We start from the raw sequence: 13,899 nt of genomic DNA, 5'->3' as shown, positions 1-13,899 counted from the left end.
TTGCTGATGAATGTAGAATGAACAGTAATGGAGTCTACTAGGCTTTTTAGTTCCAGCCACCATGACAACTATTAGTGAAGGAACTGTATGGAAGATAAACAAACAAAAAAATTGATTTGTAGACTTTGTCCATCTCCTTTGAAAATATCCCTAGCTTTTATTAAATGTCTCCATTAAGGCCTCCATACCCACTCAATTCTCTGTAAATGACACTAAGGAAGTTCTAGATGCTACAGTTCTTCTGCAATAAGTGCATGGAATGGGCATCTTAAGTGAGGATATCACTTTGCCTTTTGCCCGTACCAGCAGTCCCACCTCTGTGTGCCTTGAGGAAACTAGCTTGCCCCACTCCCTTTGTTTGCAGAGTTTAAATACATGTTTCAGGCCTCATCTCAGACACTGAATACCGTTGTGCTAAAATTGATCATGCTGTAACATCAGTAAAAGAAAAGTCCAAATGAAATCAACCAGAAGATAATGAGCTATATCAAGTGTTAACGGATAGAGGTTTATCTAAAGAGCTCCATATTAGTGATTGTTCCAAGATTCAAAGCAAGTCAGTGGCAGCCCTGTGAGTGATCTGTTCTAACTTCCCTTACAGCCTGGCCTGAGTTCTAAAGCTGAACTTCCTGGAATTTTTGGCTTGTTTAGAAATTCAGAAATGTCTGTTTCCATAACCAGGTCAGTTCTTTCTCTTTTGCCATGTAAGGAAGAAGAAATCAGGAATGGGTATAGAGTCAGCTTCTTTTCATTTCTTGTAATATCTTCTATGAGCTATCACCAAATAGCTAAAAGAGAAAAAGGAATTTTCACAGGAAATCTTTAAGAATGCACATCTAAAAACTACTAGAAAGTGGTAGTTAAAAATTTTAGCCCGTTAATTGATTTTAATGTAACACATTTACTTTTATCATCTAAAACCAGAAAACAAAGTATTAAAATGCACAAGAGACAGACAAACAAACCTTTGGGAATTTACAAAATTGCCTATTGCTGTTTATTTCCCATTTGAAATTTTGACTTTCATAGAGGCTTTGGGTCCTGTTGGGCTGAGGTAGAGCTGTTTATCAAATTGTGATCTGTCGTTGTGTAAAAGACAGGCCCTCACTCACCTTGTGCCTCAACAGCTAGAAGACCTAAGGTCCATAGCATGGCCTAGAGCTGGTAAAAGTCTGAGAGACGCTGGGGTAAGCCTGTCTGTAATAGGATCACAGAAGAGTTAAAGGTCATAGAGAGAACCAAAGGAACCAAAGAAGAAAGGTAACAACTGCCTCAGCCTATCAGTTCTTGATTTGGAAATCTCTGTTGATGTTTCTTGTTCTCCAGTATAATGCAACCTTTTCCTATTCTGTTGGCCGTGTTGAAAGGCATCTATACAGAATCCTATCCTTCGTTTTCAAGGTGATATGCTGGCAATAACCATAAGATAATGCCACTAGTATAAAGAACTCTTACAGGACTGACAGACTTTTTCCTACTGAGCATACGTCTCAGTTATTTAAGATTTTGCTTCTTGAACTCTTGGTAAGCCCGAAATCTTTACTTAAAGAGAGTAAACTGCTTTTTTTTTTTAATACCTGCAAGCCATGTTTATCTGCTAGAGTGTTTGCCAACCATACTTCAGGTTCTGAGGCTGTGTTTCAGTGAAGGAAATATGAATAAGCCCTTTGTTTACTTGCTGACACAGTATTTGTACATATTAATAGCATATTAATGGTATTTTTTTCTAAAAACACTTTATTGGAATAATATCCCTAAAATGCAAAGAACTTTTACAAATAGAGGAGAGGAAGAACCAAAAATCCTATAGAAAAATGAGCAAAAGATAAAACAATTCAGAGAAAGAGATTTTTTAAATGTCCTTTAAACACATAAAAAAAGTTCATCCTCACTCATAATAAGAGAAATGCAAATTAAGATTATGTACACTGAGATACCATTTTTAACCCATCAAAAACTCAAAAGCTTGATAGTAATTAGTGAGGTTGTGAGGAGACAGACACTCTAATACATTACTAGTGGAAATACAAAATAGTTCAACTCCTATAAAAGGGAATTCAGGAACGTCTAACAAAACTACATATGTATTTACCCTTCAGCTCAGCTATTCCACTTCAAGAAATTTACCCTGAAGATACGCCTCTAACAATACAAAAATACATGTATACAAGGTAATTCGTTGCAGCATTATTTGTAATTGTAAAATATCGGAAACTACATAAGTGTCCACACGGAGGAAACAGATTGAAAAAACTGGTGTACCCACCATAGGTATTACACGAGTGTTTACAACAATGAGGACGATCTCTGAGAATGGCTACGGAATGATTTCTAGGAAATTTTTTAAGTGAAAAAACAAAGTGTAAAAGAGCATATATACTATGCTACCTCCTTTTTATAAGAAAGAAGAGGAATTAAGAAAATGTGCATATATCTGCTTAACTTTACAAAAAGAAACCCAGGAAGATAAACCATAAAACAGTGAGTTGACTACTTACAAGGGATTGGAGGTTATAGGGTAAAAGAGAATGATACTAGTTTTTACTTTTGGAAGCAAGTTAATGTTCTACATATTTGAAAAGAAAAATAACATTAAATCAACAAGGATAAAAAGGAACACAGTATTCGACTACATGGGAGAACAGCAAACCAATCCCAAACTCTTTTTAGTAGATTTGTTTTTCTAGAATTAGGGGTGAAGTGATTCTGAAACTTTTTAGATGTATTACAAAATTGAGCAAATAAACAAATGTGTTGTATTGTTGGGAGCTCGGCTTCTCACTGTAGAAGAAGTAACATATAAATAAGGAATAGGGGAAGGCAAGAAAGAACCCTGTGGGGATGGACTGGAATTGGAAGTATCAGTGTCAACTGATAATTTCTAAAATAAATCAATGTGTACATACATATATATGTGTACATTTGTGTGTGTAAGTGTATATGTATATGTGTGAGTGTGTGTGCATGCATACTTCCTGCCTTGTTCACTTAAAGAGTCCAGAAGCAAAGAACACACCTAGCACCCGAATCTTGGTTTCTATTACCATTCCGTTGAAGGAAACCATGTATCTTCAGAAAAATGGCTGATTACAGGCCTGGGGCAGGGTGGTACAAGATGAGGCCAAAACATCTTATACCGGAAAGTAAGGAAGTGCACAAAAATGGAATGAGGGCATGTCCAAGGGCATAGGGGCCAGGGACCTGTACTAGCAAAAACTAGGACGTTTTGTTTGATTGATTTGTTGATTAAAAATTAAGGGCTGCAATGAAGTATAAACCATTGAAAAATAAGAATCTCTGTCTTTTTTAATAAGAAATAGATTTTTTTTTTTTTTTTTTTTTATAAATGGGAGAAAGGGAAGGTCCTTGCTTACAATAGAACACCGAGGGCTGACTGGTAAATGTGAAAGGAGTGCTGGAGTTGGAGAATCATCTCAGTATAAGTAGCTTCAGTTAAGAATCATGAATGGATACGAAATCAGGGACGGGGGGGTACTTTTGATGTTTTGATGAAAGGCAGAATATTTGCCCAGTGTTAAAGCATCTGTCCACCAGTTACTTGTTAGATGCAAAGGAAAAAACAGATAAATAGGACAACATTTTGACCAGATGATCAAAATTAACATCACCATTAAAGGGCAGGTGGACATCATGTGCCTCTAAATGCGATGCCCTGAGAAGGACACATAATAACTTATGTAGTATTCTGGCTGGAAATGCGTAATCTGAATTTAATCATGAGGAAATATCAGGCAAACCCAAAATGAGGATCACTGTATTAAAAAGTGTTTAGGGAGTGACTGTTTTCTTCAGAAATGTCTATGTCATAAAGTCAAAGAAAGACTGAGGAAATGTTCCAGATTAAAGAAGACTAAAGAGACATGACAACTAAATCATGATAAATAGACTAGACAGATTCTATCCTGGAGGGGAAAAAAGGGTATAAAGGACGTTATTGGGTCATTGACAAAATTAGAATACAGACTGTAGATTGGATAACAGTGTTATAACAGTGTTACTGATGTTGATAATTGGGCTGTGGTAATGTAAGAGAATATTTTTATTCTCAACAAAGACACACTACATTAAAGTATTTAGAGGTAAAGAACCATGGTAAATGCAACTTGCTCTCAAAAATAGTTCACGGCAAGGGGGGGATTATATAAAGAGAGAGAGTGTACACAAATGGAGCAATATGTTAACAAGAAGTGCACAAATGGGTAAAGGATATACAGATGCTTTTTGTACTATTTTTATTCTCTCAACTTTTCTCTGAGTTTGAAATTATCTCCAAATAAAAAGTTTTAAAAAATACATTTTAGGCAGGCTAATAATTAAAAATCTAAACTTAAAATTATATTAGGGATGTTTATTTATATTATAAAACGATTCCCTATGATTCTTTAAATATAAGCTCCCTTTGTTTATTGAAACAATGTTACACAACTTTTTTTTTTTTTTTTTAACAGACAGAAATTTATTCTCTTATAGTTAAGGAGGCTAGAAGTCCAAATTCAGGGCACCAGCTCCAGGGGAATGCTTTCTCTCTCTGTTGGCTCTGGGGGAAGGTCCTTGCCATCAATCTTCCCCTGGATCTAGGAGTTCTCAGCGCAGGTACCCTGGGTCCAAAGGACACACTCTGCTCCTGTCTCTTCTTTCTCGGTGATAGGAGGTTCCCCTCTCTGCTTGCTTCTCTCTCCTTTTATCTCCTGTAAAATAAAAGGTGTGCAGGGCACACCCCAGGGAAACTCCCCTTACACTGGATCAGGGCTGTGACCTGAGTAAGGGTAGTGCACCTCTTTAACATGACCTAATCTTTTTTTGTGTGCTTTATGTGAATGTTTACAGAGCAAATTAGTTTCTCATTAAACAATCAATACACAATTTGTTTTGTGACATTGGTTGCCAACCCCACAACGTGTCAACACTATCCCCATCTCCACCCCAGGTTCCCTGTTTCCACGCATCCAATTTTCCTGTCCCTTCTCGTCTTTGCTTTTGGGCTAGTGTACCTGTTAGTCTCATATACATGACTGAACTACAAAGCACATTCCTCACGTTTACACAACTTTTTAGATTCACATCAACTATTTTATGAAGATGTCACTTATAATTGATTATATAATATCTGTAGTTCATCTTAGTTGGTTTTTAAAAAAAGAGTATAGAAAAACTGATATTCACCTGGATCAAGGATTTCCACTTGTCAAAGCAAATGACTCTTCAGAATACTTCACTTCATTCATCAGCTAGCTCTTGTCTTAGAAAAAGGATGCTGGTACTTATGCTTCACAAAAATATTTCATAAACATAAGCTTTTCTCTTTCTCACAAAAATCATACCAGGAGCAATGAGGAAAACAGATGTTTCTTATAAAAGTTCTAATAGACGTGTTTCCATTGTAAGCTGATCTGACTCTGAATTTGGCATGAACTCCATTCACCATGTGGGCTTAGCATTTTAGTCTCACAGTTTGGCAGAAAGTTAATATTGATCTTTAACTGTTACCTGAAAACTCAGTGATAAAGTACTCTTACTAAACCTCTTGAGGGAGTGATTTCCCAGTCTAAGCAAATGTCTTCAAAATACATCACTCTGTTAACTGAATTAATTTTATTCTTTGGTTGGGAATATTTATTTTATCTGAAATAGAGCATTCCCCAAATCTAACAGGGAAAAGCATGTGTGGTCAGGATGGTAGAAGGGAAAGGACATAAATCTCTGATAATGCTCTCTACAGGTCATTATACCACAGCTTCTCAATTAACCTTCACCCCCCAGGCTGCCCAGGGCTTAGGGCAGGCCCAGAAGTCAGGATATAAAACTGTTTCTCAGTATCATCTGTTCTTCTGAATATTTGAGTACTGCTGCAGCAGCTCAAGTTTCCCCTAGAGGTAAAGAAGCCCCAGATTCTTCTGTTCTTGACATATCTTGTTTATAACTACAAGACTCTTTTTCTATCTCTCTTTTTTTTTTTTTTACAGTTTTATTGAGGTAAAATTGACATAGAATAAACTGCACATATTTAAAGTATGCAATTTTATATATTTTTAAATATGTATATACCCATGAAACCATCACTACTATCAAGAAAATTAATATCCATTACTTCCATGCCCCTTTATAATCCCACTTTCCTGCCCCTTCTCACCCCTATTTGGGTTGTTTCCAGTTTGAGGCTATTATAAATAAAACGTCTATGAATTTTCATTTACAAGTCTTCATGTGGATATATGCTTTCATTTGCCTTCGGTAAATACCATCAGGGTTGGAGGAAGACTCATTAACAACTTGTGATATGAGGATGACACAACCTTGCTTGCCGAAAGTAAAGGTGACTTAAAGCACTTACTGATGAAGGTCAAAGACTGTACATCCTTCAATATGAATTCATAAAGAAAATGAAAATGAACATAAAGAAAATGAAAATCCTCACAACTGGACCAGATACATCACATCATGATAAATGGTGAAGAAATTAAAGTTATCAGGGATTTCATTCTACTTCTCAACAATCAAAGCCCATGGAAGCAGCAGTCAAGAAATCAAATGACGTATTGCAATGGGAAAATCTGCTGCAAAAGACCTCTTTAAAGTGTTAAAAAGCAAAGGTGTCACTTCGATGACTAAGGTACGCCTGACCCATGCCATGGTCTTTTCAATTGCCTTGTATGCATGTGAAACCTGGACAATCAAGAAGAAAGACAGAAGAAGAATTAATAAGTTCCAATTGTGATGTTGGCAGCAGAAAATATTGACTATACTGTGGACTGCCAGAAGAACTAACAAATCAGTCTTGGAGGAAGTACAGCCAGAATGCTTCTTATAAGTGAAAATGACAAGCCTTTGTCTTGCTTACTTTGGACACATCATGAAGAAAGACCAATCACTAGAAAAGGATATCACGTTTGGTAAAGTGGAGCGTCAGTGAAGATGAGGGAAACCCTCCATGAGATGGAGTGACACAGTGCTTACAACAGTGGGTTCAAACATACCAACGATTGTGAGGATGGTGCAGGATCAGGCAGTGCTTCATTCTGTTATAGTTAAGGTCACCATGAGTCAGAGCCAACTCAACGAAACTATCACAAACAAGTACCTAGAAATAGAATAACTGGGTCATGTAGTAGGTATATGTTTAATTTTTTAAGAATGGTTTTTTCCAAAGTGATTATATCATTTTACATTCCTGCAATCAGTGTATGAGAGTTTCAGCTGATCTACAACCTCACCAACATTTAGTATTGTCAGTCTTTTAATTTATAGCCATTCTAGTGGGTGTGCATTTCTCTAATGAATAATGATGTTGAACATATTTTCACATGCTTATTTGCCATCTGTTTATCTCTTTGCTAAAATATCTGTTTGACACATGTATCTATTTTTTAAATTGAATTGTTTCTTGTTATTGGGTTTTAAGAGTTCTTTTCATATTCTAGATTCAAGTCTTTTATCAGATTTTCTCCAGTATGTGGCTTGCCTTTTCATTTTCCTAAATGTCTTTTTAAGAGCAAAAGCGTTTAATTTTGACTAAGCCTAAATGATTTTTTTCCTTTATTTTTTGTCTTAATTAAGAACTCTTTGGCAAACCCGAGGATGCTAAGATGTTCCCCTATGTTTTCTTCTAAGATTTTACAGTTTTAGCTCTTACATTTAGGTCTATAATCCATTTTAAGTTAATTTTTTTATATGGTGCAACGTAAGGGTTGAAGTCCACTTTTTTCACCTATGGCACCCAACTGCTTATTTGAAAGATTATTTATTGAATTGCTTTCGCACTTTTGTAAAAAATCAATTGACCATGTATAGTAGGCTTATTTCTGGACTCTCTATTCCGGTCCTTTGATCTAGTTGTCTGTCTTTATGCCAATACCACAATATCTTGATTGTTGTAGTTCTATAATAAGTTCTGAAATAATGTAAGTCCTCTGACTTTGTTCTTCTTTTCCAAGTTGTGTTTTGGCTATTCTAGGTCCTTTTCATTTCCATATAAATTTTAAAATCAGCTTGTCAGGAAACCTGCTGGAAATTTGATTGGTACTACATTGAATCAATAGATAAATTTCTAGAATACTAATAACAATATTGAATTATATGATCTATGAAAACTTTATATATCTCTCCATTTATTTAGATTTATTCTCTCAGCATTGTTTTGTCATTTTCAGTGTTCTGGTCTTGCACAACTTTTATCAGATTTATCTCTAAATATTTCACATATTTGATGCTATGATAAATAGTATTTTTAATATCAATTTCTAAGTATTCATTGATAGTATACACAATTGCTAGTGTATGCAATTACTAGATATAGACATAGATATGTTAGTATATCTATGTCTAGATATAGTACAGTGTGTTTCTATATAAAATATAATTGATTTTTATATGTTGATCTTAAATCCTTCAACTTTCCTAAACTCATTAGTTCTAGTAACTTTTTTTTTAATTCCATAGGATTTTCTACATTTACCAAGATTTCTCAACCTCAGTACTCTTGACATTGGACAATGTTTAGCAGCATCCTTGGCCTCTACCCACCAACTGCCAGTAGCAAATTCCCACCCCTCCAGTGTGACAGCCAAAAATGTTTCCAGAGATTACCAAATGTTCCCTGAGGGGCAAAATTGCCCCACTCCCGGTTCTGGCTGGAGCTGGAGAGGGGTGTGGAGCATAGTTCTAACTCACAAGGGAAAGACCAGGTTTGCTGGCCTGGGGGAGGCTGGGGAGGCCTCAATAGTGTGGCCCCCAGACACCCTTTTAGCTCAGTGGTGAGGTTGCCTCCGGGGTTCTCTGTTCGGCGTGGGGGTGGGCAGCCCGTAAAACCAAATGAGACTAATGAGGTGCAGGAGTCCGGTGGCAGGGGCCAGAGAAGGGGGGGGGACGGGGGTGCTGGTGGTGGGAACCCAGGGCTGAGTGGGGATGTTGTTGATGTGTTGTGAGATTGTTGGCCATTGTCATAGGGCAACATTTGTAGTAACTGTTAAATGAGAGACTGTTTTGTTCCATAAGCCTTCATCCTAAGTGAGAATAACAGCACGGTTGGGGGAGCGTAGTTGATGTCACTGAACTGTGTATGCAGAAATTTTTGAAACGGTGTATCTTTGGCTATGTGTATTTTCACCAAAAAAAAAAAGGGGGTTGGGAAGTTGGGGGGTTGATATGTTGTGGGGTTGTTAACCAATGTTGTGGAACAGCATGTGTACTACTGTTTCATGGGAGACTATTTGTTCTGTAGGCCTTCCACCTGAAGTACAATAAAATATAAAATAAAATAAAAAATTGCCCCACTCCCTTGAGAACCATAGACAGATAATCATGCCATCTGGAATAAAGACAGTTTTACCTCTTCTTTTCCAATTGTGATGCCCTTTATTTCTTTTGCTTGCCTTATTGTACTGGCTAGAATCTCCAGTAGTGTTGAAGAGCAGTGATAAGAGGAAACATTCTTGCCTTGTTCTTGATCTTAAGGGGAAAACATTCCATCATTCACCATTAAGAATGATATTAGCTGAGAGTTTTTCATATGTGCCCTTTATCAGGTTCTTTCCTAGTTTACTGAAAGTTTATATTAGAAATGTATGTTTGGATTTTGCCAAATGCTTTTAATGCATCTATAAGATCTTATGGTTTTCTTTTTTCAACTAATACAATAAATTACATTGACTGAATTTTGAATGTTTAACCAACCTTGTAACCCTAGAATAAATCCACTTGGTCATGTTTGATTATCTTTTTTATAGATTGTTGGATTTGATTTGAGCCTTGGTGGCACCGTAGTTAAACGCTCGGCTGCTAACCAAAAGGTCTGCAGTTAAAACCCACCAGCCACTCCGCAAGAGAAAGATGCAGCAGTCGGCTTCTGTAAAGATTTACAGCCTTGGAAACCCTATGGGGCAGTTCTACTCTGCCCTACAGGGCTACTGTGAGTCGGAATTGACTCGACAGCAGTGGGTTTGGTTTTTTGGATTTGATTTGCTAAAACTTTATTTAGAAATGTTTTCATCTGTGTTCATGAGGGATATTGGTCTGTAGTTTTCTTTACTGATTTTGGTGTCAATAATGCTGGCCTCAAAGTATGAGTTGGGAAGTATTCCCTTATTTTCAGTTTTCTGAAGAGTTTGTATACAATTGCTATTATTTTTCTTACTTAAATGTTTGGTAGAATTCACCAGTGACATCATTTGGGCCTGTAATTTTACTTGTGGGAAGCAGTAGTATTCAGGTTATCTATTTCTTCCTGAATGAGTTTTGATAGTTTCTATTTTTCAAGGAATTTGTCCATTCCATCTAGATGGTCAGTTGTATTGACAAAGTTGTTCATGATACTCGCTTATTATCCTTATACTATATATATGTATCCTATACTGATGTCATCTCTCTCATTCTCTACAGTGGTCATTTGTGTCTTCTCTCTTTTTTCCCCTGGTCAGTCTGCCTAGAGGTGTGTCCATTTTGGCCTACAAGGACTCCCAGTTCCATCTTCTCAACTCAGTGAGACTTTTGGGCTCTGCCTAAGTTGTCTCTCTCTATGCTGCAGCCTGGTAATTCTTGCTAGGCTGTAAGCTAAAGCAGTTTTACAGTTTGTCTCATTTGTTTGCCCTCTTTCATGGATCCTGTGTTTCCTTATGTACAATATTTGAAAACGATTGTTTTATATATATATTGCCTTTGTTTTAGCTCTTTCTGGAGAAAAGGTACATATGGACCCTTTTCTTCCATCTCAGTCAGAAGTGAAAGTCCTCAACACTATTTTCTACCTTATCATAATTTATTTTAATGTCAAGCTCGTCCATGGTGCTTGACCACGGAAATTATTTCACTGCTACTTTTGGGCATGAGAGGGAGGTGTAGAGTGCTTCATAACTTTTCATCTCCCAAAGCTGTACTTGGAGGGACATCCAGATGTTAGAATTTTGTCCAAATAGCCATATGTTAGGAATAACAATAATACAGCAGGAATCCAAAGGAAAGGGAAAAGGGATAACTGGTTAACTTCTCAGTTGTAAAGACCCAAGACCAGTACTTCTTATATTTTTCTTTTTCACTCACAATCTTTAAATCTCAAAATGAAGGGAAGGCATCAGACTTTAGGCTTAGAATGACCAGATTGACTTCATGACAACTTGTCATATCCCACCTTCAGCTCTCTAGAAGAAATACTAGCGGAAGCTCATGATAGTTGGGGGAAGACCTCTCTAACCCTTGAGAATTATCCCCTATTGTCAAGACAGAAGAATGGAATAAGTGCTTGGACCATTTTTTGGTCTGACCCAGTTTGACATCTCTGATGCTGTTGTCCAATACTCACGTACTTCTCTTTTCTTTGCATTACAGGTTTTCTGTCTCAGCTGGTCTCTGACAAGCCCCTGACTGAATGCATCCATGCTGGTCACTATGCAGCAAGTGTCATAATCAGGCGGACTGGCTGCACCTTCCCTGAGAAGCCAGACTTCCACTAATGGAAAAGCAGGAAACCTAAGCTCGGGAGTACAGACACTGCCTTGATCACTTCCTGAGAATTCCCATATTAATAAAGAAGAAAATGATCTACCACTTCCTCCTACTGTAACAATAATCATTCTTAATTTAGAGGATACAATAATGCTCAGTAGAATCTTTATTCTCTCAATATCCTAAAAAAATTGTTTATTTCCATAGTTTGATAATGTCACTTAAATGTCAATTTAACAGTAATATGATATTTCAATAGAAATTTTTATTTCATTCTCAGTTACTTTGTACATTCATGTATATTTAGCAAGTTATCAATTTTTTTACATAATTCTGCGTTGAATGCAGATGCAATTTAATAATGTAATCGATTTTTAAAAAGGAATTAATCCTAATGTCAAACTTTTGCTTTTTATACAAGTATGCTTAATTTAGGAGCGTATCTGTGTGTATATATACATACATATCTCTCACACACACATATATGTATGTATCACATATATACATGATAAATGGTTAAATAAAGTACAGAATTGTTTATCTTGCCAAATTATGCCAAATAACCTCTTCAGTGCACACTCAAACATTTAATAAATTTTGGATAATTAAATAATTTGCCAAATGTTATGTCATATTACAATATTCAAATCATTATCTTATACTTACTTATAGTACTCTGTAATTTGATACAAATAAACAGTAAAACTTGTCATATAGGAGTTTTTGTGTCTTTGTCCTGTGCTCAAGAAACTAAGAGAGATCATCATTTAATACTGGGCCCCGCAATGAGATTCTAATTTACTGGTGGAAATAGGATAGAAGAACAGCGTAACACTCTAAAAAATAACTCAATAGTATTTGAGACCTTTCAGTCACTAAATATGTGTTTTAAGGAAGACAAAATGATATAACAGAACTACTGGAATAGACTTCATTACCTTTATGACCTTGGGCAAATTCCTCAACCTCTTTGAGCCTTAATTACCTTACCTATAAAATGGGACAATAACCCCTATCTACAAGATCATTGCAATGATTTGAGAGAAAATACCAAGTGTACAGTGTTTGGTACAATGCTAGTGCATAGGTACTTAATAAGTAGCATCTGTTTTTATTATTATAATTGTTGCTAAAGAAGAAAAAAGATAATATTTATAAAACTGAACTTGAACTGTAGGAAAGAGTTTGGTTTTTGTTTTGCTTTGTATTTAGGTAAACTTTAAGGTCTCCTATGCATGCTCATCTTTTTTTTAATTGAACTATAATTCAGATACTATACAATTTATCCTTTTAAAGTGTACAAGTCAATGGTTTTAGTATATCCACAGAATTGTGCAAAATCACCATTATCTAATTCAAGAACATTTTCATCACCTCATAAAGAAACCCAGAAACCCTGGTGGTGTAGTGGTTAAGTGCTACAGCTGCTAACCAAAAGGTCAGCAGTTGGAATCCACCAGGCACTCCTTGGAAACTCTGTGGTGCATTTCTACTCTGTCCTATAGGGTCGCTATGAGTTGGTATCGACTCAGCAGCAATGGGTTTGGTTTTTGGTTTTATAAAGAAACCCTGTACCCATTAGCAGTCACTCCGCATCCACATACTCTACCCTCTAGCCCCTAGAAACTAGTAATCTACTTTATGTGTCTATGGATTTACCTATTCTGGAAATTTCATATAAATGGAATCATACATTTATATGAAAAGACCACAGTCTTTTGTTTCAGGCTTCGTTCACTTACCAATGTTTTCAATGTTCATCTGTGTTGTAACATGTATCAGTACTTCATTTTTTTTTTTTTTTTTGGTAACAGCTTTATTGAAATATAATTCACATATCATAAAATTCACCTTTTTAAAATGTACAATTCATTGATGTTTAGTATATTGACAAAGATGTGTAATCATCATCATTATCTAATTTAAGAATATTTTCATTACCCCAAAAAGAAACCTTGTTATCTCCCAATTCTCCCCTCTTGCCATCCCCTGGCAACTATTAATCTATTTTCTGTCTCTATAGGTTTGTGTATTCTGGACATTTCATGTAAATGGAATCATATAATGTGTGTCTTTTGTGACTTGCTTCTTTCACTTAGCATAATGTTTTGAAGTTTATTCACATTGTAGCATCTATCAGAACTTCATTCCTTTTTATTGCCAAATAATATTCCATTGCATGGATATACCACATTTTGTTTATCCATGTATAAACACTTGCGTTGTTTCTATTTTTTGATATTATGAATAATGCTGCTATGAACATCATGTTCAAGTTTTTGTATGGACATTATGTTTTCTGTTGTCTTGGGTATAAATCAAAGAGTGGAATTGCTGGGTTTTGTAGTAACTCTAGGAGTTCCAGGGTGGTACAAATTGTTAAGTGTTTGGCTGCTCACCAAAAGATTGGCAGCTCTAATCCACCCAGAGTCACCTCACAAGAAA

At 36.0% G+C, this 13,899-nt stretch overlaps 1 protein-coding gene across 2 annotated transcripts in view; it reads left to right on the top strand.

Annotated features, from left to right (window-relative positions):
- Positions 1–12,366, top strand: part of ADK (adenosine kinase) — a 555,845-nt gene extending 543,479 nt beyond the window's left edge. The window contains exon 11 of one of the 2 annotated variants that reach the window (XM_004383208.2): positions 11,338–12,366. In XM_004383208.2, coding sequence (XP_004383265.1) covers positions 11,338–11,462 — 125 coding nt within the window. In that variant the 3' untranslated portion in view covers positions 11,463–12,366. The remainder of the gene's footprint in view (positions 1–11,337) is intronic. The other variant, XM_004383209.3, reaches the window with a different exon arrangement.
- The last annotated feature ends 1,533 nt before the right edge of the window (positions 12,367–13,899 follow it).

This window comes from Trichechus manatus, unplaced genomic scaffold, assembly GCF_000243295.1.
Source record: "Trichechus manatus latirostris isolate Lorelei unplaced genomic scaffold, TriManLat1.0 scaffold00106, whole genome shotgun sequence".
In the NCBI taxonomy this organism is placed as follows: domain Eukaryota; kingdom Metazoa; phylum Chordata; class Mammalia; order Sirenia; family Trichechidae; genus Trichechus; species Trichechus manatus.
This window is presented reverse-complemented; position numbering and strand designations above follow the sequence as displayed.